Source organism: Apodemus sylvaticus, chromosome 10, assembly GCF_947179515.1.
Source record: "Apodemus sylvaticus chromosome 10, mApoSyl1.1, whole genome shotgun sequence".
Taxonomy (NCBI): domain Eukaryota; kingdom Metazoa; phylum Chordata; class Mammalia; order Rodentia; family Muridae; genus Apodemus; species Apodemus sylvaticus.
This window is the reverse complement of record NC_067481.1, coordinates 27729262-27753626: the sequence shown is the minus strand read 5'-3', so window position 1 is coordinate 27753626 and position 24365 is coordinate 27729262. Positions and strand designations below refer to the sequence as shown.

Genomic DNA, 24365 nt, shown 5'->3' with positions numbered 1-24365 from the left:
AAACCTTCAGTTGTGGTGCCCATCTTTTATCTCAGGCGCTTACAGTTGCTGCTGTAGACTTGATTATCCTGGCTGTAATTAAGCTGTCCGTAAGGGACTTTTTTTTTCATGGCCCAGCGAGCTATGTGTAGTAGAGCCATGGCCATTTACTATGTAACTGTCCCTGCTTGTACTCAGATTGTTGTCCTTCGGAAATGATCAGGTTACATAGACTCCTGCCATGATCCTCTTTATGTATCTGCCTGTGTCTTCCACTGTTCTGGCTGTGTCCTGACTCAAAGTAACTGACGGGTGGTGGACAATCAGTCAGAGCAAAAAGGAGGAGGGTGAAGAGAGACTGCTCCCAAATCCTAGGGGGCTATCTGAAGCCAAGATGTCTGTGTGGGAGCCACTGTGCAGATAACAGTGCTGTCTGCTTCCAAAGGGCTAAACTGAGCTTGCTTCTGGGTCTCCGAAGCTGGGACAGGACATATGGGTGATTAATATCCCATAGTGCCTTCCTGTATCCAATTATCCTTTTGTATGAGTAAGATAAGCCTTTTCTTTCCTTATAGAAGGTAACATTACCATGAAGCAGCTTGCGGGGAGGAGGTCTGGTCTGTCACTTACCTTCCCGAGTAATGTGTATTGCCACACCCTCTGCCTCGGGAAGCTGCTTGTAGAGAGGTAACCAGGGAACAGCCTTCTGTTAGGAGGCCCTTGGCAGCTTCCTTCTCTTCCCGGCAGTTGTCAAGGCTCTAAACACCGGGGGCCACCTAGCCTTGCTTCTCAGGCTGGCTTACCCTGGAGGCACTGCATAACCTTTGCGCTTCTCTTAGGAAATCTGAACAACTGGCAAGACCAGGACTTCAGAGCAGGGGCTGCCCTGGAGTGTTGCCCAGCACACTCTGGGGTTTTTCCACAGCCAGGGCACAGCATAGTAATTTGCCACTGATTTCCAGTTCAGTTCCAGAAGGTCAGGGCCCAGGTATGGATTCACTGAGTGGGATGTAGAAGTCTTTTCAGGATCTCTCCTGTGTTGCTGGGAACATGAACTAGAGCCTATGGGAGGATGACCCAGGCTTTCTGCAAGGAACAAAAGTTCACACAGGTTTTGGTTTTTGTTTGGCAACATTGGGGATTGAATTCAGGACCTCAGACATGCTGGGCACATGCTCCATGACTGAGCTGTACCCCCAAAACCTTCCACCCAGGTTTTCATGGATGAGGCAAAGCAGATTGGGTGACAGATGTTCTTGGTTCTGAGGAACCTAACTGAGCCCTTGTCCTCAGCCCAGCCCAGAGCAGAATGAATCAAAAACCAAGGTTAAGTGCAGCGGATCCTGACAGAGTCCAAGCTAGCGAAGTGTAGCAAGCCCCGTGTGCCCTCTGCTCCTGAGTAAGCTTGGTGGTTACTGCAGCTCGCCCAGCCGTGTGACCAGGCCTTCTGCTGTGGCCAGCCACAGGTAAATTGAGCACTATTTATATTTTCCTGCTTGGGAGGAGGTGGGCAGGGACATCTGGAAGCCTACAACACAGCTGTCTTAGCTGCTTGGAAGGCTTGTTTACCTTTGACTTTGTACTGTTTTCTCTTTCTCTCCCTTGTGCCCCAGATGATAGCATGAGTTCTGAGATTCCACTTGAGCTACACTGGTCAACAGCACTCTCCTCTTTACCCTCCAGGAGTTGGAACCTTCTGCCCTCAAGGGCAGATATTGAGTCAGGAACCTATAATGATCTCTTCCTGGTACTGTTTTCAGGAACACACTACTTTAAAGTCTCTCTCATTCAGTGCTGATGAGTGAGTTCAGTTCCTCCCATTGTTAAGATAGACGCTTCAGCATTTGAATCCCAGCACTTGGGGGACAGAGGTAGGTAGATCCCTGAGTTGAGGCCAACCTGGTCTACAGAGTGAGTTCCAGCACAGCCAGGGCTACACAGAGAAATCCTCAAATAAAAGGTCAGAGTCTCACTTTGTAGCCCTGGCTAGCCTGGAACTAGCACTAGATATATAGGGCAAGTTAATCCGAATGCTGTCTTGTGTTCATTAATATGTGTGTGTCCAGACAGACCTCTACAAGTGTACATCTACGTGCAGTCTTTTCAGTTAATTATTTGAAATCATCATGACACTTACCCCCTTCACTTCAGCAGCTTCTCCTGACAACAAAGACAGTTTGCTTCACAATATCATCATGCCTAAGGAAATTAACTGTGCCTGTGTATCATTTAATATCCCTTCTGTTTTCACACTTCCCATTTGGTGGCTTGCTTTGCAACCTTGGTATAGGGGTTGGAACTCAGGCCTTACACATACTGAACCAATGCTCTTCCCATATCCTCAGCATAAAGGATCTTACTTTTTAAATCTTATTTTAAAAGCTTCTCAATCCAGAGTTATTCTGTACTTCAAGTGTGTGTGTGTGTGTGTGTGTGTACAGATGATTTACATACTTACACTTGTGCGTACACTTGTGGATGCTAGAGACCAGTGAATGTTAGGTTTCTGTAAGTCGTCGTCGTCGTCGTCGTCGTCGTCGTCCTCCTCCTCCTCCTCCTCCACCTCTTGCTGTTTGGTCTAACCTAGGTGGCCAGCACGCACCGGAAGTGTCTTTACCTCCAGGTGCTGGGATTGCAGGCCATGCTTGCTGCTGCACTTAGCTTTTCGTGGAAGAGCCTCAGCAGACACTTTAGCCACTGAGCTATCTCCCAGTCCGTCCCCTTATTTCATTGCTGTTGTGGTGTTTCTATCCTGTGTTTGTGTGGTATGTGCATATCACATAGTGCCCATGTGAAAGTCAGAGGACATTCTGCCGCCCATTGTCTCCTTACCCGTACAGTGAGTTCTAGGGATGAAATCCAGGTTGTGCTTTACCCACTGAGCCGTCTTGCCAGCCCATGTTTGTTTTAAATGACATTTCTTTGTCTAATGCAATGTTCCATTTTTTTGAGAAGTTCATACATGTAAACAATGCATCTGATCTCTCACAACTCTTTCCCCGTAATACATTTTCAAAAGTCATTGTAGGCCAGGTGGGGGCAGTGCAGAAAAATGCAGATCTCTGAGTTCGAGGCCAGCCTGCTCTACAGAGTGAGTTTCAGGACTGCCAGTGTACACAAAGAAACCCTGTCTCGGAAAAACAAAAACAAAAAACTAAAAACCACAAAAAAAAAAAGTCATTTTGGAGCTCATCTAGACCCTGTTTGTTTCCTTAGAAGACAAGGGCAGGTGAATCTGTGAGTTCAAGACTTGTCAGGGCAATATAGTGAGATGTTATCTGAAAAATAAGCTTTCCAGGCAGTGGTGGTGCATGCCTTTAATTCCAGCACCTGGGAGACAGAGGCAGGTGGATTTCTGAGTTCGAGGCCAGCCTGGTCTACAGAGTGAGTTCCAGGATAGCCAGGGCTATACAGAGAAACCCTGTCTCAGAAAAACCAAAAAAAAAAAAAAAAAAAAAAAAAAAAAAAAGCTTTCCAAGGGTAAAGATGTGTCTTTATACTGGTTACTTTAGGAAGTATATAGTACCAGGTTGTTCCTAAGTGATATACTGTCTCTGAAGATGGGACAGGGATTGAGCATAAGGGCTTCATACACAAACACTGTGTCACTACGCTGCGCCTCCATCCTCCTCCTGCTAAATTTGGTCACTTTAGGTGGTCACCAACAGATCTCTCACCATAAAAGCACATTCTTCTGCTCTTAGGTGGCTTATGCGGTAAGGTGATATTGGCATTGTGTAGACAGCCCTTTCCCCATGACCTTTGGCCCAGGAGTCTTGGCGTCTGTTGACTCTTCATGATTGAGGTATTCCATTGAGAGTTTAAGACAGTTCTGAATTATTGTGACTTGACAAGAATATTGACATGACCAAGTCAACAGGAGGAATGACAGAAACAGTTTTCTTTGAGTGAGGAAGGTGACAAAACAGGGCTGTCATATTTTGTCAACATTCGTAAGCATTTTGTGTAACTTGGCTGATATTGAATTACATACCGGTTGCTTAAACATATGTTGCCTAGAAGTTTGCTGAAAGCCAGGAAGAAAGCTGACTGGATAGAGTTAAAATTACTAATGGTTTATTCATAAAGTAGACTCTATTTTGATTGAGGAAATTACTTGAGTGATAGTAATCTGTAATCTTACTTCCCCTTTACCTGCTTTTACCTTCCTCACTAGAACTTGTCTTACTTTTAAATTGTTTTCATCTTTCCTTGGCCAATCCAACATGCCCAGAGACTAAAAACAATGTCCCTGAGTCCCAGGTAGGATCATTTAGTTCCTAGCAAGGGAAGGAACTAGAACCTTTTGGTTCACATTGTTTCCTGAACCAAGGCAGCCAGGAAGTCATGAAACAGTTAAGTCTTACTAAAATACAAGTGTGGGAAATTTTCCTTGAAAAAAATCTTCTATTCAGGGAATAAAAGGTTTCACTTTGCACTTTGACCTTGGAGAGGAGTTCACCTTTACCATGAGGTGATAAAAGTCTTGGAGAGTCAGGCAGTGGTGGTGTATGCCTTTAATCCCAACACTTGGGAAGCAGAGGCAGGTGGATTTCTTAATTCAAGGCCTGCCTGGTCTACAGAGTGAGTTCTAGGACAACTAGGGCTATACAGAGAAACCCTGCCTCGGGGCGGGAGGGAGGGTGTCTTGGAGATTCTGCTGTACAGTGGAATGCGTGAGCATGTGGGGTACACAGAATCAGAACAGAAACCAGGGTACAGTTTCACAGTTGTCCTCTTGCAAAACTCATTCTAGATTAACCTCCCTAATCTGGTTCTCCCTTCGCCCCACTTACCTTAAAAACTAACTTAAGAGCTGACTGGATATCATGATTTCTTCTCTGTTTGATAGAAATCAGATTACCATAAGAAGGGAAGCAAGGGAGAAGATATTTGTTCATTCTTTGAGTTTGTATGTCCCCAAGGAACCTATTACTTTCAAATAACCACGAGGTGAGGATTGTTTTGTGGGAGGTTAGGCTACTGGGTGGGCTCTTCTTGAAGGTCCCATTAGATGCTAAAGGAACACATGCTTCCATCAGTAACTGCTGGCGATTTGTTTTGTCTTGAGAATGCTCCGATCCTACAGAAACTCCTCTTCAGAGAATCGAGATAAAGGGTGAAAAGTTCACACTACTTCCTTTTCTTCTAACTGTAGTTTCTTGAGAGCTGAACAAATGTCAGAGGCCCACAGTCTGCTTCTTTGATGCCTGCGCATACACTCCGGGGTTACCCTTTGCCTCCTGGAAGATAGTGAGTTAGTGGATTCCTTATATTCTTTTCCCACAGTGACATCTCCAAAAAGGCTTATCTTGGCCCAATCTTCCAGCTGCCTGCAGACGTGATCTACATTTTGGGAAGTCAGACATGAAGCCAGAAATGGCTATGCTGGTTCTCTTGAGTTACATGTTTAAATACGGAGTCAACGTGATTGATGGAGGGTTTGGCTGAGCAGTTCTCGGAGTGTACACAAATACCATTGCTCTTTTCTGGGGAAGTCTCCTTGGTAGGGGAAGCATGATGGAGCTTCCCGCCCCCCACCTCCAGTCTAGTTCTTTTGAGTTTCTTCTCCCTGTGAAGGTTGACATTAGCTGTGACTTAGTGTTGAAAGAAATGTTCATCAGGATTGGGGTTATAGTTCATTGATAAAGTGCTTCCTTGGGTTTTAGTGCTAGACAACAGAACAAAGAAAACCCTCTCACTCCAGATCTAATGTAGCAGCTAGGATAGATGGGTCTCCGTGGGCTCTCCATGGAAGTCTTCTAACCCCCGATAGTCATATTGGGGGTTTCAGTTTCACCACCGCTTCTCAAAACCCACGTGTCCTGAGTTGAGCAGTGAAGTGGCCCCAAACCACAGGTTGCTCATGAGGCCATCTACACTGTTCAATCCCAGCATGTGTCTAGAAATAGGCAATTCCTGTGAGGCTATTTGGGGGAACTTCCCCTTCATCCTGCAAATCAGTTCTTGGGGGAAATGTTGTATTTTGTTCTCCAAATTTCTCACGTGCTGCACCCCAAGTGGACAGGGCAGGGTAGGAGCCCTCAGGGTCCCGCCATCCTGCCCTGACTTTGCCTGCTTCTCATCCTAAGTGAAGGTCGTTGCTTGCAAAACAAAAGGAAAGATGATCATGCCTCCTTGTAGCATGTGCTGCTCTCAGGGTGGGGCATGAGTAGCGTTTAGCTTTGATCTGTATGATCATATATATATATATGTATATATATATGTATATGTATATATATATATATATTTGTAGCTTTTGTTATGAGGGCAGTTTTGTTAATTTTGTTCTAAGAGCTATTTTCTTTTTAGAAGAGGGTAGAGAAGACGACTAGCACTAAGGATGTTTCAGAGTCTGATGGCATGAGACAGTGACTCATCCCTTGTTTGCTGAAGCAGCTAGTTGTTGAGTTTTTGCTGGGTGTAAAATTATGTCTCTGTTTTGGAGGTATACTAGGAAGGTGAGGCACATGTTGGTGGTGGGACTAGAGCATATTCCCATCCTGGGTTTCTCCCTCCTCCATGGCCTGAAAGACAGTGGATGGGATGGGATCCCTGGAGGTATGGGCTCATCCCTCCAGGTCCCCAGCCAGAGGCCTTGGGTCAGTGCTCATATCTCTTCACCCTGGCCAAACTCAGAAGAACTAGAAATGTCTCCTGTCCTACATTATCTGTAGTCTTCATCCTGAGAACTCTCACCTCTCCTTCGAGTTCCTCTGCTAGGGTTAGGTTTGAGTTGATTTCGAGAGTGGGATCTTGAGAGAGGCAGAGACGAATTGGTGGCCCTTCTGAAAGCACCTTTGCTGGGGGCAGGGAATCCCCTACCGGTATGCCTGGTGTTGGATAGCTGGCATTGGTGGGGCAGTGGCATCAGCTCTCCGCTCTACTACCCTGCCAGTACCTTCTTGTCTTACTCCTCTCCCATCAGCAGAGACTATCAGTGAGTTGATGCTCAGTGGTCACTCATACCTCCTTACTGAAGGTGTTATCTGCCTCGTGTGCGGTTGGCTCCATTGACACCGCCTGACTGCTGGGCCTCTCTTAGCCCCTCTCCCTGGAGCCATACAAGTGTAGCAGTTGGGAGGCAGGGCCAAGTGGCTCTGGAAGATAGCACCTAAGGCTTCTTATCTAGGATGTGCTGTTTTGTTTTGTTTTCTCCATTTGCTGTTGCCCAAGAACCAAAGCATCCGCCACTGCTCAGCTGTGTGGTGAAATGGTCTGGCCTGGTGCCAGGGTGCCTCGCCAGGTGGCTGAGTTGTGTAGGCTGCTGCATGTGATGGGCCGATAATACCCCATGGTGCTGTAAACAGGACACCCCACCCTCCTGCAGACACCCAGCCCATGCCCCAGTGCTGGCTGCTTTGTCATTGCCTGTCGTGATACTGGCTTGTCTTCTCTGATACAGGAGCTGATTGTTGTGTTTCTCTCCCAGGTTCCCAAATCTGAGAGGGGCGCTTCCCAGAAATAAAACCAGTTCATCTTTCAGCCACAAGCGACCGTTTTGACTTCTCAAACTTCCTATCGTTTAGCTGTAATCACATGAGTGCAGGACAGAGCCCACTCCTCAGATCTTTCCGGTCTGTGAATACGCACCACTTCCCTCTCACTTGTGGGGCTGCTAGGGGCTGCTTGTGAGCAGTGGAGCCTAAGTGCTCATCCACAGCTGCCGACATCCAAGTCTCTAAGAAGCTCTACCGATTTTTGTTTGTTTGAGACAAGGGATCACCCAATAGCCAAGGCTGACCTGGAACTCTTGTTGCTAATGCCTCTGCCTTCCGTGTGCTGTGATTACAGGCGAGCATCACTTGCCTAGCTACAAGCTATTTGATCTCCTATTTGATCTCTGCACACTTCTCTTAGACAATATCCAGGACAACAATAGACTGACCCTAATAAAGAAAAGGACTTTAACAGTAAATACAAGTACCTTGCTAGGCCTGGTAGGACAGGCCTGTAATCACACTGAGGAGGCCAGGGCAGAAGGAATGTAAAGTCAAGGCTTTCCTAGGCTAAAGATACCCTGGGCTAGGTAGTAAGACCCTGTCCTAAAATAAAAAGTAAAGAGAGGGCTGGGACCAGAGCTCAAGGGTAGAGTGCTTGCCTGGTGTGTGTGAGGCCCTAGGTTCAATCTCCGGGCCTGCCACACCTTCTCCATTAGGAAAGCACAAGCCTCCAGATACTGTGGCGAGAACCTTCTCAGAACAGACTTCTCAGTCAGTAGTCTTCTTTCTCCACCTCCTTCCTCCAGTCTTCCTAAGGAATAAAAGCACATCTGCATTTCTTTTCTCTTCAGAATCCCTAGGAGGTAAGGTGGGCCAGAGTGGGCCCTGCTGGCAGAGGAAAGGCAGGCAGGTCGGTGAAGATGGTAGTGTTGGCTGGAGCCACACAGCAGTGAGGACATGGCTGTCAAGACCTGTGCTGTTTGGATAGCCCCTCCTACATATCAGGGGACCTCACTGTGCCTGCTAGTCTGCAGTCTCTTTAAGGATGGCACAGGATCACATCACTATCTGGTTTTGGCTTTGGTTTGTCCTGAGGGGAAATTGATGCCTTGGGTTAGCAGCTCTTACTCAGTTTTAGTGCCTAAAACAACAGGTGCTTGCCAAACCATTTGGAAGGATGTTTACGAAATAAACAGTAGGGTTTTTTTTTTTTTCTTGTCAAAAACCTAATCTTTTAAAAGTGCCCTCTCCTTTATTTCCTAGGCAGGAAAGAAACATGGCATTTTAGTCTCCTCAGAGAGGTTGGGACATGCCAAGAATTTGGGGATTTGGGAGGGGCCGTGGAGCCTTACTAAGGGCTCTGAGACAGGAGGTAATTCTACCTTGTGGCTATCTAGGAGCTGAGCCAGCAGCACCCTGTGCTGGGATGTGGCCGCTGTGGAGATAAGGCTGGAGCCCCGCTGTGACCTTATCTGAGGGTATGGGGAAGCAGGTGGGGCCTGCAGGTGGGCTGAGTCCTGCAGGGCTGTCTGCAGCAAGGGAGGCTGTGCAGCCCTCCGAGAGGACACGTGCTTTTCCTCATTCCATTCTCTCCTTCCCTCCCTTTCTAGCTTTTTTCCTTTAAATGTTTTCCTTTTTACCATTTCTGTTATTTTTATGTATATATGGAGGAACAGGTCACACAGATTTTGTGATTAGTTTTGATTAGAGGCAGTTGAGAAGAACGTGGTATCAAGTGGAATAAAGGTTGGGTACCGATTCCAGGATTTTGAGTATTTCTTGGACCCTGTCAGGACGGTGAGTAAAATACCATTCAGTTCCCCATTGTTGAAATTGGACCCCAGCTAAATAGTTTACTGACTAGGGTGGTTCCGAGGGTGGTGAGAACTGATGTAAAATCAGTGTGGTGGCAGTTGTTGCTAGGTGATACAGGTTTCAAAGACCTGGCAAGAAACAAATGAAAACAAATACACTTTATAGCAGACCCCAACTCAGGCCTGCCCCTACCCCTGCCCACCCTTAGGGATATATATACATGTACACGCACTTGTGCCATGCACATAGGGATACACACACACACACACACACACACAGAGACACACGTACATCCTTATGAGGAGCTGACAGGGCAGTTCCCTCCAGGTATCCAGCAGCCTCAGAGCAGGTGGAAAGGGGCTTGGTTTAGGTATAGGACATAGCCACCCTCTTGAAATGTGGGGTGTCATCAGGCACTGCCGCTATGTTAGACATTCCTTAGTCTCTCTATCCCTTTCCAGGGCCAACTGAAGAGGAAAGGGTGACTGGAGACCTAAGTAATTTGTAGCAATGGGGCAAGACGGAAAAGTATTGTCTAAGCCTGAGATGTTTCAGAATCTCCGCAGGGTCTTCCTGCTGGGAGGATGGGGCAGGTGACGCTGACTGACCTTTCTCCCCCATCACTGTTCTTCAGCCCTGGAGGCAGTCTCTGTCCTTCAAAACTAGGAAGAAGCAGCTGCTAGGACTGTGACGTCCCCGCCTACATGCCAGCCATTTTCTTACCTGCCTCTGTAATTGTCTGCCTGGAACGCTGCAAGGGTGCTTTCTAGAGGCCGTGCTTTCTAGTTGGGTTCTCAGGGACTGCTTTAGAGGAGGCCTAGAGGACAAGGTTTCAGTGTCTGAGCCGGTTTCCATAGTAGACCAGAAGCCTCCAGAAATATTTGAATTACCACCTTTCCACCTTAAGCCCAACTCAGAATAATAACTGATTGAATTGCTTGTGTAGGGGTAATCTTGAGGCTTGAGGCTTGAACCAGTGGGCCTGTCAGTAAACTACTACAGTAACAAGGTCATAAGAAAGTGAAGGAGGAGGTGGCCCCAGAGCCTCAGACGCAACAGATGAGTGGCTCTGGGCTCTTTCTGAAGGGGAGCGGCTGCTGTGGATCCCCACAGGGGCAGCACTGTAATTACAGAAGCTTCATCTTTCTACTATAGATTTTTCAATTTTATTCAAGTGCTTGGGTTCTTGCCAACTTGGGCTCTGTGCCGTAGACGCCATAGACATCGGGGCTACAAAGCTAAATCAGAGCCCGACCTCACAGGCTGTTCATTCTCTAGAAGTCACAAATGCCTGCAACCCTAGAGAGAGGCAGTAAGTACAAGGAGAGTACAAAGTATCTTGAGCAAGCCCAGAACATTCTGAAGTACTCCTCACAGGGGATTCCCAAGATCTGTAGGCTGGGGAGGAGGTAGAAGCCATTAGGCTGGCCTGGCTGATGGCTCAGATATCAACAGCAGGGAGAGGGAAAGGCTCAGATACTGATGGAAAATGGCACAGTGTATCGTGTCTGCAATGTAGAGGAAGGAATGAGGTGCACAGGACAGGTAAGTAGGCCGGAGTATGGGGCCTGTGACACCTGGCTTTTGTGCATGTGCGTACATGCGCTTCTGTGTGCACGTGCGTGCGTGTGTGTGTGTGTGTGTGTGTGTGTGTGTGTGTGTGTGGTATACATGCTCAGCCAAGGCATGAGAATGGAGATCAGAGGACAGCCTGAACAACTCTGAGGAGTTGGTCTTTCTTTCTGCCAGTGAGCCCGGCATCACACTCGGGCCTTCGGGCTTGGCATCAGGTGCCTTTTCCTTCTGGTCATCTTGTTAGCTCCTGACTTCTAACTTTGAAAGGGTCGATGGACAATTTTAGAGTAGAGATTTTATGAACATTTAAAATAATGTACTGCCAGACATGGTGGTGCTTACCTCTAACCCTAACCCTTGGGAGGCAGAGGAGGAGTGCAAGTTTAAGGCCTGATTGGGCTGTATAAGAGACCAGCTGAAAGCCAAAAACACAGGCGGTGGTGGTGCATGCCTTTAACCCCGAGCACTCAACTCAGACCTGAGTTGAAGCCAGCCTAAACTACAAATTCCAGGACAGCCAAGGCTACACAGAGAAACCATGTCTTGAAACAAAACAACAAAACATCCAAGGTCTGCCTGGATGTGATAGTGAGACATTGTCTCAAAAACAAAAACAACTTCCTGGTAAAGGTATGTTGTAGTCAGCATATATTGGTTTAGAAAGAGGTAGAGGCACAGCCAGACAACATTATGATGTGCTTCCATTTTATTATTGTTATCATCATCATCAGAATCATCAGACAGGGTTTCTCTGTGTAGCTCTGACTGTCTGGAACTCTCTGTAGACCAGGCTAGCTTCCAACTGAGAGTTCTGCCTGCCTCTGCCTCCTGAGTGCGTGCCCAGTCTTTTTGTTTGTTTTGTTTTATTTGTTATCGTAGCCCATTTTTAAATTTTAAAATGTATGTATGGCCACATTTAAAAGCTAAGATTACATGATGAAACTTTCTTTTTTTAAGGGTCTCCCTATGCAGCCCTGGCTCGCCTAGAACTCACTGTGCAAGGCTGACCTCAAACTTTGAGACCCGCCTCCTGAGTGCTGAGATTAAAGGTGTGAGCCACCGGACCCACCAGTATTTCATGATTAACAGTGATTGTCTCTGGGTGAGGAGGTGATGGTGTGTGTGTGTGTATGTGTGTGTGTGTGTGTCTTTTGTTTATATATTTCTTGAGTTTTTGGACAATTCATACTTACAACTTTTGTCATTGAAAGTCATTTTTAGTCTCTTCTAAGTGAGTACTTATTTGCTGGTTGAGGGAGATAATTTACAATATGACAAAGGTGACATTATAAACTAAGAGATCCATATTAGAGAGCAATCCAAATGTCCATCAAGCTAGAAAGTGGTGGCACACCTTTAATCCCAGTACTCTGGAGGCAGAGGCAGGCAGATTTCTGAGTTCTAGGCCAGCCTGGTCTACAAAGTGAGTTCCAGGACAGCCAGGGCTACACAGAGAAACCCTGTCTCGAAAAAAACAAAAAAACAAAAAACAAAAAACAAAAAACCCCAAATGTCCATCAAGGTAGGAATGGTTAACCAAATCACTGTTTGATATCATAAAATCTTTAAAAATGACAAATATGAAGATTATTGATACTTTGAATTGGGATTTTATAATGTATGGAACAATGCAAAATATATTTTATAATTTATATTGATTACAATCCTGTTAAAACATATGCAAATATCTAAATTAATTTGAAGAATTTCACATAGTTGGTATCTTTTTTTAAAAACTGGTTAACATAAATAATGTAAAATTCACTGCCAGGTGATGGTAGCGCACACCTGTAGTCTCAGCACTCAAGAGGCAGAAGCAGGTCGATTTCTGTGAGTTCCAGGACAGCCAGGGCTGTATAGAGAAGAAGCCCTGTCTTGAAAAGTAAAACAACAGCAAAATTACCATTTTAAGCATCTTAAGTTTCAATTCAGTGGCATAAGGACATTACAGTGTAGCCGCCAGTTATCTTTTCTGGAATGTTTTACCATCCCAGAGGTAAGCATCTATTACAGAACCCCCATTCCCCTTCCTTCTGTGCCCATGGCCACCTTACTTCTTCTTGTCCCCATGGATGCCTATTCCAGATGTCTCATGAAGGTGGCCTCCTGTGACATTGCTGTCTGTCTGTATCTGGCTTGTTTCACCCTGTGTTGATAGGTTGCCTCTGATTTAGGGCTCTTATAATTGATGATACTACTGTGATCATAAGTGTATAAATAACTTTTCAAATCTCTGCTTTTAGGGTTTTTTTGGGTTTTTTTTTTTGTTTGTTTGTTTGTTTTTGGTTTTTTGATGGGAGTCTCTACCTAGAGTTGGCATTTCTGGACCCTAAGGGAATTCTTTGTTTAATTTTTTGGGGAACTGCCAATCTTTCTGTGTCTTTTTAATGTAAACCTCTTCAAGTCTATTTATACCTTCAGTTCCCAGTTCTTTCTGCTGTGCTGAATATACACATAAATCACCAAGGGATTACTACAGATGTGAAAGCAGTTTGTTCTGTTTGAAGGGGAGTCTTTATAGATCTGCAGATATGGAGTGTTTGAATGTGGACATAGAAAACAGAGTCAGCCCAGACCCCTGAGACTTCCAGATGATCCCAGAACTCGTATGTTTTTAAAAGAGTTTCAATTTTTTACTTCTCCCAGAAATCTTAAGCGAGCACAAAATAAAGTGAATGCATTTATAATTGCCCCCGCCTTGTGTTTTTGTTTTTGCCATTCAAATAAAAGTCAGAAAAGGGTCGGAGAAGACCTGCAGACTACTGTCCTCTGATCACACCTTTTCTTAGAGCCTTGAGGCTTTTTCCAGGCCAGTGCCCTAGCTCTCTCTTGGAGCTGCCTGGGCTGGAAGAAGTAGTAAGAATCCTTCTTCCTGGGCATGGTGGACACACCTACAGTCCCAGTTTGGGAGGCAGAGGCAGAGGCAGAGGATTGAAAACTCAGGGTGGGCCTGAACTGCACAGCCCATTCAAGGCCATCCTGGGCAATACAGCAAGATCCTATCTCAAAAAAAGTGGGAAGAAAATAAGGCTATGGAATACAGTTCTTGTTTAGCCTATGTAAGGATCTGGGTCCAGTCTCTAATACCACAAAAAGAAAAAAAAGAATTTTTTGTAATTGAGCTGTTTGTGCAGCAAAGAAGATTTAAAATGGATGCAGGAGGGCTGCAGGGGGGGAGGGACGGAGGGCAGAAAATGTAAAAGGGAAGAAGGCTTGTGCTTTATGAACATGGAGTTCCCTCTAAGGCTGGGAAACAGCTTCTCCAAGGAGTCTCTCGGGGTGGACACTTGGGAGTGCTGGGTTCAGAGTCCCCTAGAGCAAGACAAAGGGCATCGTAAGGGATCCCAGTAATGAAGTGAAGTCAGGATTGCTGGTCAGACAGGTTGTGCTTTTGCTGCTGTGAATTCTTTCAGGAAGGAGGAAAGACATGGCAGGCAGGTGATGTACCCTGGGAGAGAGGAGGCTGGTTACCGTGGCTTCTTCCTCCATGCTGATGCCAAGGCCTTGCTGGCTGTGCTCTCTTTCAGCTAGTGTCCCATGTTCGGTGGTCCCAGAAAAGTCAGTGTGCAGGCCTCAGCCACCCCAGGTTCGGCGAACATTCTCCCTGGACACCATCCTCAGTTCCTACCTTCTGGGCCAGTGGCCACGAGATGCCGATGGGGCCTTCACCTGCTGTACCAATGACAAGGCCACCCAGGTAATGGGTTCAGGAGGGTTGGGAGGGCTGGCTGAGACTACTGGTGACTTCTGTCACAGAAGTGACTTGTCCTGGGTTTTAGGTGTGCATAGAAGCTTTTCTTCTTCTACTGTTTACCAGGGTTTGTCCGTCTTTGTTTTCTTTTGTAAACATAGGTAAAAATGGGTTTGCGTTCTACCTGCCTAGTGGAAAAGAGACGTCAAGCTGGGGTGTACAGTTTGGATTTCAGGGTTTACATGTGGAGAATCTGCAGCTGACTTTGGAGTTTGAGACTTTTTAAATGAGATTTGCCTTCCTGAAGTTAAACTAAGGCCAACATTTGTTCTGGTTTGCATTCCCTAGGCATCTGAGGAAGTGGCCAAAGTGGTGCTGAGCCAGGGTCGACCCCATTGGATCAGTAGGGGTAGGGCATTCCCGTGAAGGGCTGCACCAGCAGCCAGGCCAGGGCGGTTCCAGGGCATCAGCCCAGCTTTCTCTCCCGTATTTTCATGAAGAGTCCTGCCCTTGGAAGGGGTCTCCACAGACCATCCAGTCCATGTGTCCATCTTTTTTTTGTTTGTTTGTTTTTTGTTTTTTTGTTTTTTGTTTTTTTGAGACAGGGTTTCTCTGTGTAGCCCTGGCTGTCCTGGAACTCACTCTGTAGACCAGGCTGGCCTCGAACACAGAAATCCGCCTGCCTCTGCCTCCCAAGTGCTGGGATTACAGGCGTGCACCACCACGCCCGGCTCCATGTGTCCATCTTTTTGATAAGATTTGTTAACCTGAGCTACTGCTCCAGATAAGTCCTCTTATCTGGAAATTACCCATAGATGTGTCTTAGTGTGACCTAGGACTTCAGTCTTCTTAGCACTGAAGTTGGTAAGAGTAAGGCTCCGTTTGGGGGCAGCTTAAGCTGAGTCCTGTTCATCTTGCAGGGAAGAACACCTAGCGTGCTCAGGCCTCCATTATGGGTAACAGGACAAGATGGGGGGAGGAAGCTCTTCCTTTGCTGAGTAGAGTGTGCCCACTCTGCCCACGGCCATGCTGCATGGCCGCCAGGCGGACGGACCCCATCGCGACTCACTCTGCCTCCTCAGCGCATCCCGTCGGTTCCTTTCTTTTTATGAGATCCGTTTTCGAATGTGTTTAATGAACATTTGAATGCCCACTTCTTTCCGATGGTTACAAGATTTGGTTTCTTTGAGCCTGGTTCCTAGTTCCCTGAAGGCCTGAGAACAGACAACCAAGGGGTGTCTTGGAGCTGATGCCTGGCAAGGTTTAGAGGAGCAAGATTCTTCTCGAAATGCCCCTTGTTGCACCAAAAAGAATTGAAACACGTTTAAAGCAGTTAGGAGCTATGAACGGTCGGTCCTCTGTAGATGTGCGGGAAGCGGGTGAAGGGCAGGCGCCCTCCGGGAGCCCACACTGGTCTCCCGTTATCCTTCGGCTCAGGCCAGATAATACAGTTAATCAAGGAGGGCTTCCTGCAGGGGGGAGCTGGATGCTGCTTCAAGTACATGGACTCATGAGCATCTTGCTTTGTTAGACAGCAGCAGCGTACCCTACCTCAGTCATTTCCTGTTTGCCAGCCTCTGTCCAGGGACCATCCCACCCCTCATGTAGCTTTCTCTTTGTCACCCCCAGGCAGGGCTGGCCTCAGACGTCCTCTAGCCAAGTGGAGTGGCCTGGGCTCTGAGCTGCATGTTTTTGCCTCGGCTCCAGCTGCAGGCCAGATCTTTTATATAACAAGTCTGGGCTTCTTGCCACAGCAAGACAGAGGTCAGCGATGTGCCTCCATGGGTCTGGCAAGGCCCAGCCCTCTAGCTTTCCTCTTTCCCGGGATGGGCTCCAGCCCTCGAGGAACTCTTAGCAACCTGTCAATATTGTGGCTGCAGGCAAGAGGTGGGAGAATTCAGATCAGTGTAAGCATCCAACCCCAAGTATGTGCTCTGCCATCTCCCAGGCCTGCTCTCCAGGGAGTTTTCTGCTCCTAGGTTTGGGTTCCACTCAGATTTCTGCTTGAGACCCCTGTGCCTGGCACAAACTGCCATTTTTAGCACTGGCATTACACTGTGAACGCTTTAGGCTCAACTACCATCTCCCCAGAAGGCCTGTGCTTCCTTTCTGAACAGTGAGAGGTCATCACCCAGAAGGATGGATAAAGAAGAGATTTTCAGCAAATGTGGAGAAGGGAAAGGGGAGTGGGGAATCTAGATGTATTAGTCTTTGAAAACATACCTGTGTGTGTGTGTGTGTGTGTGTGTCTGGTTGGTTTGCTTGTTAGGCTGTGATGCCTAGGACTTCAGGCAGGCAAGGCAAGTGCTCATGCTCTACCACTGAGCTACATCCTGAGTTCATTAAAAGCTCTTCAGCTGTTAGGGGTGGATGGATGCCAGACCTTTCCCAGTTGCTTTGAGCAAGCCAGCTATTCCTACCGTGCCTCTCACTTGCACCCTTTCTTTCCTAGCCACAGCAGTGGAATATATCAGGGTCTGCTTCATCCAGCCTAACGGCAGGTACTTGTTACTGTTCTCCTGGGTGCCTAACCTCCCTGCGTTAGAGGCTGTGTCCTTCCTGACACTCCCAGGGATATGCTTTTCAGTTGTGGCTGAGGCTAAGCAGCTCTTTCCCAGAACCTCCCCTAGAGGGCCTTGCTCATTCCAAGCCAGTGTCAGAGCTAGGCCTCAGACACAGAACACCTGCCATTAGAGAGCTGGGCGCGCTGTGTACTTCAGGCCAGCTGATGTGTAGGGCAGAAGAGAATGAAAAGCACTCAGCCCTTGGGTCTATGGCAATGCTGTCAGCAATCCCAGGATCCCCTTCCTGGCCATGTTCCATGCTTTCAGTCAAGCACGAAGTCAGTCTTCAGGCAGCATAGAGTGGATAGGAGCTCGGCTCCCCACAGGAGGCAGGAGGAACAAAGACAGCTCTTCTAGAAAGGAGGAAGTGGGGTGACCGTGACACCTGGAGAGGGGCCACTGCTTCAATGCTTGCATCTTTTCAGTGTTGGGGATAGAACCCAGGGCCTGCACATGCTAGCCAGATGCTTCACTCCTGAGCTAGACCTCCAGCCTGGCTTGTTTTGAGCCAAGAGGACCAATGTGAAAGGCGTGAACAGGTGTTTCCAGCAGTGGCTTCCTGAGAACAGGGCCAGCGAGGACTAGGGAGTCACTCCCCCAACTCCACTGCCTGTGGCACCTCCATCTTCTGCGGGAACTCCTGTCTCTGAGAGAAGTTTTTCAGAATTGTCTCAGTTTGAGTGTGTTTTCTCTTCTGTGGCCCACCCTTCCCCCAGGCCATCTGGTAACCCAGAGCTGGCCACCAAGTGCTTTGAGTTGGCCTCTCCTAGTGGCTGGGCCCTGGCCAGGGCTAGTGATGGCAGCATATGCCAGTGGCTGTGGTTACCTCTCCCTTCTTACTGGGCAAAATATGTGAGCCTTGTACTCTTCTGGAGGGAGGAAGTGGGCTTCCCACAGCTGGGATGACTGTTTGAGCAAAGTTCCCCAGCTGGTGGCATCCTGCCCACAGAAGGGACAGTGGGGACCTCCCCTGCCTGCCTCCACTCACACTCGCTTCTTTCCATCCCCATCTCTGCTTCGTTGTTAAGATGGGAAAACCTCTGTGATCCCTACTCCCACTCCCCATTTACCTCTGACTTATCTCTAATCTTAAGTTCTTAACAGACATCAGCATGGAACATCCCAAAGGCCAGAGGCCGAGGCAGCCTACTGGTTGGAGAGACTTCCTTTCTGTCTTATCTGCTTCAGGGGGAGGGGGTCCTTCCTTTCCCTAAGCTACTGCCTCAGTGTTCACTGACAGCACATGACCCAGTGTGAGCATCACAGATCTTTAAAAAATTGTTCTTTTTTTTGTTTGTTTTTGTTTTTTGTGGGTGTAAGGGCTTGGGCACAGAGCCTGTTTTCCAAACTAGTGATCAAGCTCAGTGGTTCACGGCATGGTTTGAGAATACAGCAAATACGTGAAAACGGGGCCATGAAAATCTGAGGGTTGTCTAGTCACTGCTAAGCTAGAAATGGTGTCTTTGGCCACCTGCAGCCATAGTTCTGGTGCTGACCAGTGGACCACCCTCTGAGCCTTTTTGTTTGGTCAAAGTCCTAATGGACTGGCTTCCTTGTGAACTGAGCTCAACATGTGCCCTCTGACCAATCATCTGTCCCCTGTCAGGTCCCGGGCTGCTCCTTACTTCTGACAGGTACGGTGGGCAGTGTTCCCAGGACCTGCCCGGCTCTGCATACTCAGGAGTCAAGGGCACTGGTGAGGACCTGACTCTTCCGTCCTGGTCATGACCTCCAGGTAGAAACAAGAAAGACATCCCAGCGTGGAAGGTCATCCTCCTTGCTTTTGTTGCTGTGTTGGCTCTGTGGGAAACTGTCTTCTTCCTCCATGCTTATCTATCCCCACATGCTGACCTGGAATCTTACAGTCCCTGGCAGGGCAGTCATCCTGTCCCCATGCATGTCTGGTTTTGTACAGCAGCTGCAGACCTGGTTGCTCACTCATGGTTAGTAATCTTACCCCTCCCTCAGTTGCCCCCTTAGCCTGGGTGTAGAGAAAGTCCATTCTAGTGTAGAAGTCCCCTAACAAGCATGGATTTTTGGTCCCCTATGCCCAGACTCTCCTCCACACAATGAGGCATCTAGCATGACTAGTTGCACTACTGCTGTACAGCTTGGTCCAACCCTATCCTGGTGAGCTCCTTAAAGTGGGTCTTAGCTGTGACTTTACTGTTCCCCAAGGAGACCACGATCGAGTCCTTGGGAGTGAGGCTCAGAAAGGAGGATCCTGAGCAACCTGGGGTACACTTCCTCCACTTGACATACCCACTGCAGCTAGAGAGACAGAAAGCTAGACCTTTGTACCTGCCTGGCTAGACAGTACTCAGCCCAGCCTGGAAGCAGCTTGGAAGTCCAGCAGCTCTGGTGTGTCAGGCTCCTCGGGCTGCTTTAACAGTTACCCCGGGCTTCGTGGCTCAAGGCACAGATGTGTATTCTCTCGGAGTTTTAGATTCCAGAAGTCTCCAAGTTCAGTTGCAGTGACTTGACACAAATATATTGGCAGGGCCATGCTCTCAAAGCTGTTTTTGTTTTCTTTTGTGGTAGAGTCCTTACAGCCCCAGCTTCCAAGTGCCGGGCCTGTACACAGGTGCGTGGCACCCAGCTCAGGATGCAGTGCTCTTGGGGGAAGTCTCCTTACCACTTGCCTCTTGGCTTTCAGTGGCTGTTGGCTTCTCATAGCTCATAGCACCTTGCTTCAGCCTCTGCTTTAGTAGTCACATTGCTTTATCCTCTGCATGTTCCGGCTCCTTCAGCCTCTCTTACAAGAACACTGTGACAAGGCAGGGATTGGCGGTAAGGCTCAGCCTTCGTAGATGGGAAGAAGCTTAGAGAGCAGTGGCTGAGGTAAAGAGAGAGAGAGAAGCTAGGTGAGTTTGTCTGGGTTGAGGGATGTAGTGATTATTCTCATGGGAAGGTGGTGGATGCTGAGATCAAGTGACGCCGTCAACATCACATGTACACAGAGTACGCAGGAGGTGTTGCTGAGGAGAGGACTAGGAAAGGAGATGATACCAACTGTGGTTTACTCATCTTTCTTCCACTTCTGTACCAGGCCACACCCCTCTGTTCTCCTTCACATCTCCTAGGAAGAGGTAGCTGACATTTGAAGAGTTGTTAGTAGTCAGTTGCAACCTGACCCAGTGAACTTCTTCTCTTTCACCATCCACTTGTGAGTACAGCATCCTTAGTGGTGAGGAGGGCCATCATCCTCCTAGGTTTTGCCATCTCTCCTCTGTGGTCTTTGCTCCTTTTCTAGAGGTGACAGGGATGTATAGGACTCAACTATACTGGCAGCACTGGTGACTGCAAGCTGTGCTTAGGCACACCCGCAGAGGAGGACATGTGTGGTACTGCAGAAGTCCTAGTAGCTGATGGGGAGATGAGCTGCGTTCTCCCTGTCAGCTGGTGTCCCTGAGGTCTGATACCCTGGGTTAGAGAGACGCGAACATTTGGAAGGAGATCAGCTACTTGGTTTCCAGAGATTGTAAGAGCCAGCGCCACCTGAGGGCTTTGGGGTACACGCCTGCATTCCTGGCTGCACTTTTCATAAAGGAAGAATGATGGGAATGAACCTGAGGATGTGCTCTCTGGTGATGCCAGTTGTCTCCCCTGGCTATATTCCACAGCCTGGGAAAGCTGCTCGTGGGCAGCTGCAGACAGGAAGGGCCAGAAGCTCAGTCTGCAGTGGCTTCTCCACATGCAGCTGTCACACCAAGCAGTCTGCTCTCACAATCCTGGCTCAGACTTGCCCCGTGAGCTCCTCTTAGCAGCTGTGGGGTGGTGAGGAGTCTTGTTTTCCCCTGATCCTCCCCCTCTCTGTGTACAGCGCCTCTGGGGGGAGGTCAGCAGATCTCTTAGAGGAGCTGGTTCCCAGGCCCTGTGTTCTTGGCAGCTTGTGCACAGTAGTCAGAGAGGAGCTGGTCCCTCTAGAGCACTCTGCTCCTTTGGAATGGAAATAGGATGTTGGTGATGGGGAGGGATCTGGGCCTCTTGAGCTTCATGCTTGGAGCCAGTAACTTCCTCTTTTAGTGGAGACTCCTCACCACCATCTTGGGTCCCCTGTCTTCATGCAGTAGAGAGAAGGCAGCAAATCGAACGTTCTTCTCCACAAGGAACAAAGAAGGACCATGGGGAGGAGGCGTGAACAGGCCAAGAATCAGTGCTGGATTCAGAATTCTGGCTCCATTTTTCTGAAACCGTCTTCCCCTGCCTATGCTGGAGGACTTCAGCATCCCTGACACTCCCTCTGTGATGAAATAAGTTTGAGACATGGCGTTAAACACTTGCCGCCTGCTTCATCCTGAGGCACCCATGGAAACCTTTCTCCTGTTTCCTCTTTGGGCTCCTGTCTGATTGCTTGTTTTCCATGGGTTCCTAGGCACCCGGCCTTGGCTGGGCTCATGGGGAGAGAATAAAGGATACACGCTCTTCTGGAGCTGCCTTGGAGAGGGGCAGCACTTGGCCTCACCATTGCAGTGCACCCAGACTGACTATAACACATGTTTGAAAGGGAAGGAAGGGCTGATGTAGCTCAGTGGTAGAACACTCGCAAGGCCCTGGGCTCCATCCCCAGTGCCAAAGACCCAATAAAAAAAATAAAAGAGAGTGGAGGTCAGCACTGTTGGGCCTTGGGAAGGTTTCTTGGAGAGTAAAAATCAGGGTGAAGCCACGCACCCGGTTCTCTTGTCTGAAAGGATAAAGTGGGCTGGGTGCACCCATGATGAACAGATGTGAAAAGGCTGTGCAGGCCACACCTCTATCCGGCTGCTTCCTGCCTGCAGAGCTGCCCATCTTACTGTATGCCCTCTTTCTACAGACACCCCTGTCCTGGCAAGAGCCAGAAGGTGAGCGGGCCAGCTTCTGCATGCACAAGCGATCAGCATCGTGGGGCAGCACAGACCACCGAAAAGAGGTAACTGCCTTCTCGCTACACCTCCACCCTCTCTTCTTCCTGCTAGCCTCCTTCTGAGGGAGCTCAGAAGAGTTCAGCTCTTCAACTGGTTCCCAGGCTTCCAGTGGCTTGGGGGTGGGGCTTCAGACCCTCTTGATAGAGAAACTCCAGCCAGTGGCTGCTGAGGAGCCCAGCATGCTGGTTGGGAGTCGTTTGCCTAGTTCCTCTGAGGTTGGACTCTGGTAAGTGAGTCAGAGACTGGAGGAGGACAGGGAACAAGGCCCTGGCAATCAGGAGCCCCAGCCTCATTTACTACTTAAACATCCACCGAGTTTTCTTTTAAAAGAAGAGAAAAATAATCCTGGGTTCCAAATACTTTCTTTCTCTTGGCCAGCCTCCCCCAGCCCCAGGAGGGCTGGAGGCATTGACACCCAGGAGAGAAAGCCACAGGTTGGAATTCCAGAGCTTCTAAACCAGCTCCTTCTGACAGGTCCTGTGGCAGTTCCAAAGCAAAGGTCAACTTAGGAGGACTCAGCCCTGACCCATTCACAGAGGGAAGCTGTTTCTGCCCTCTGTGGTGCTTAGAGCGCTGAGAAAATGCACAGTGACTGGACTGTAAGCTTCAAGCCAAGCGGAAATGTAAAACGTTCTCAAAGCCTTGAATCGCAGAGTAAACAAATTCTGCACAGGAAGGGTGGAGAGTCATGGTCTTCATGGTCTGATTGATCCCCAGCGGCAAGTCTAAAAGCACATCCTTGGGCTGGGAGATGCAGCCCAGTGGTAGAGCTGTCCTTAGCACGGTGAGGCCCTGGGTTCAGTCCCCAGCAATGTAATTACAATCCATTTTCTAGGGGCCAGAGAGGTGGCGCAGAGGTTAAGAGTGCTCGTGGCTGTTTCTGAGGTTCTGTACTAGCACCTGCATGGTGGCACACAACCATCCGGAACTCCAGTTCTGGGGGACTCAGTGTCCTCTTTGACCTCCATGGACACCAGGCACACATGCATGTAGGCAAAACACTCATACACATACACTAAGTACATCTAAAACAATAATTTTAAAAAGCAGTTTTTTAGCCAAGCAGTGGTGGCGCACACCTTTAGTCCCAGTACTTGGGAGACAGAGGCTGACAGGTCTGTGGCCAGCTGGGTCTACGGAGTGAGAACTGGGACAGCCAAGGCTACATACAGAGAGATACCCTGTCTTAAAAACTCAAAACCAATAGAACAAACAAACAAAATATGTTTCTTCTTGACTGTCATCACGACTTCTATGGCAGTGGGCAGCAAATCCACTTTCTGAGTTCCATCGGGCTCCCTCCCATTCATAAAGTTCTGCATCCTGCTCAGGGTGCAGAGGCCCAAAACTTCAAATGTGATAGGAATCATATTTCAAAGTGTTTGCTTATTTGTTTGGTTTAGGGATTGCTGGTGGGAGACCAGGCAGGATATTTCTGTATAGTTTAGTCTGGCCTCAAACTAAGACTTCTGACTCAGCCTCCTGAGTCTGGGATTACAGTAGACTTGTTCCTCCACCGCTACAGAAATGCCTGTGGTACTGTGATATCTTATCTTGTTACCGGGCCTGGGCGTCTCTCTCTCTTCTTCTTTTTTTTGTTTTTGTTTTTCTAGACAGGGTTTCTCTGTGTAGCCCTTGCTGTTCTGGAACTCACTCTGTAGACCAGGCTGGCCTCGAACTCAGAAATCTACCCAGCCTCTGCCTCCTGAGGGATGGGATTAAAGGCGTGTGCCACAACTGCTCAAGCTGGCTCAGTAGTTAAGATCATTCATTGTCCTTGTAAAGGATGGGAGTTCAGTTCCCAGCACCTATGTTAGACAGCTCACAGCCACCTATATGTAACACCAGCTCCAGGGGACCCAGTGCCTTGATCTCTGTGCTCACCTGCACACATCTGCACACCCACAGACCCATACACATGCACACAATTAAAAATAAGGTTTGGCCAGGCAGTGGTGGCAACGATTTTAATCCCAGCAGTTGGGAGGCAGAGACAGGAGGATTTCTGAGTTTGAGGCCAACCTGGTCTACAGAGTGAGGTCCAGGACAGCCAGGCCTACACAGAGAAACCCTGTCTCGAGAAAAACCAAACCAAACCAAACAAACAAGCAAACAAAAAGGTTTGAAAATTTTTTTAAAAATTTAGATCTAGGGCTGGAGAGATGGCTCAGTAGTTAAAGGTCCAGGACAGCCAGGCCTACACAGAGAAACCCTGTCTCGAGAAAAACCAAATCAAACCAAACAAACAAGCAAACAAAAAGGTTTGAAAATTTTTTTAAAAATTTAGATCTAGGGCTGGAGAGATGGCTCAGTAGTTAAGAGCACCAACTGCTCTTCCGAAGGTCCTGAGTTCAAATCCCAGCAACCACATGGTGGCTCACAACCATCTATAACG

At 48.2% G+C, this 24365-nt stretch overlaps 1 protein-coding gene across 4 annotated transcripts in view; it reads left to right on the top strand.

Annotated features, from left to right (window-relative positions):
- The window catches only part of Fam117a (family with sequence similarity 117 member A), a 44634-nt gene that overhangs the window by 12766 nt on the left and 7503 nt on the right, over positions 1–24365 (top strand). For 2 of the 4 annotated variants that reach the window (XM_052197115.1, XM_052197112.1), the window contains exons 2-4: positions 11769–11860; positions 14339–14508; positions 21880–21975. In XM_052197115.1, coding sequence (XP_052053075.1) covers positions 21928–21975 — 48 coding nt within the window. In that variant the 5' untranslated portion in view covers positions 11769–11860; positions 14339–14508; positions 21880–21927. The remainder of the gene's footprint in view (positions 1–11768; positions 11861–14338; positions 14509–21879; positions 21976–24365) is intronic. The other 2 variants (XM_052197111.1, XM_052197113.1) reach the window with 1 other exon arrangement.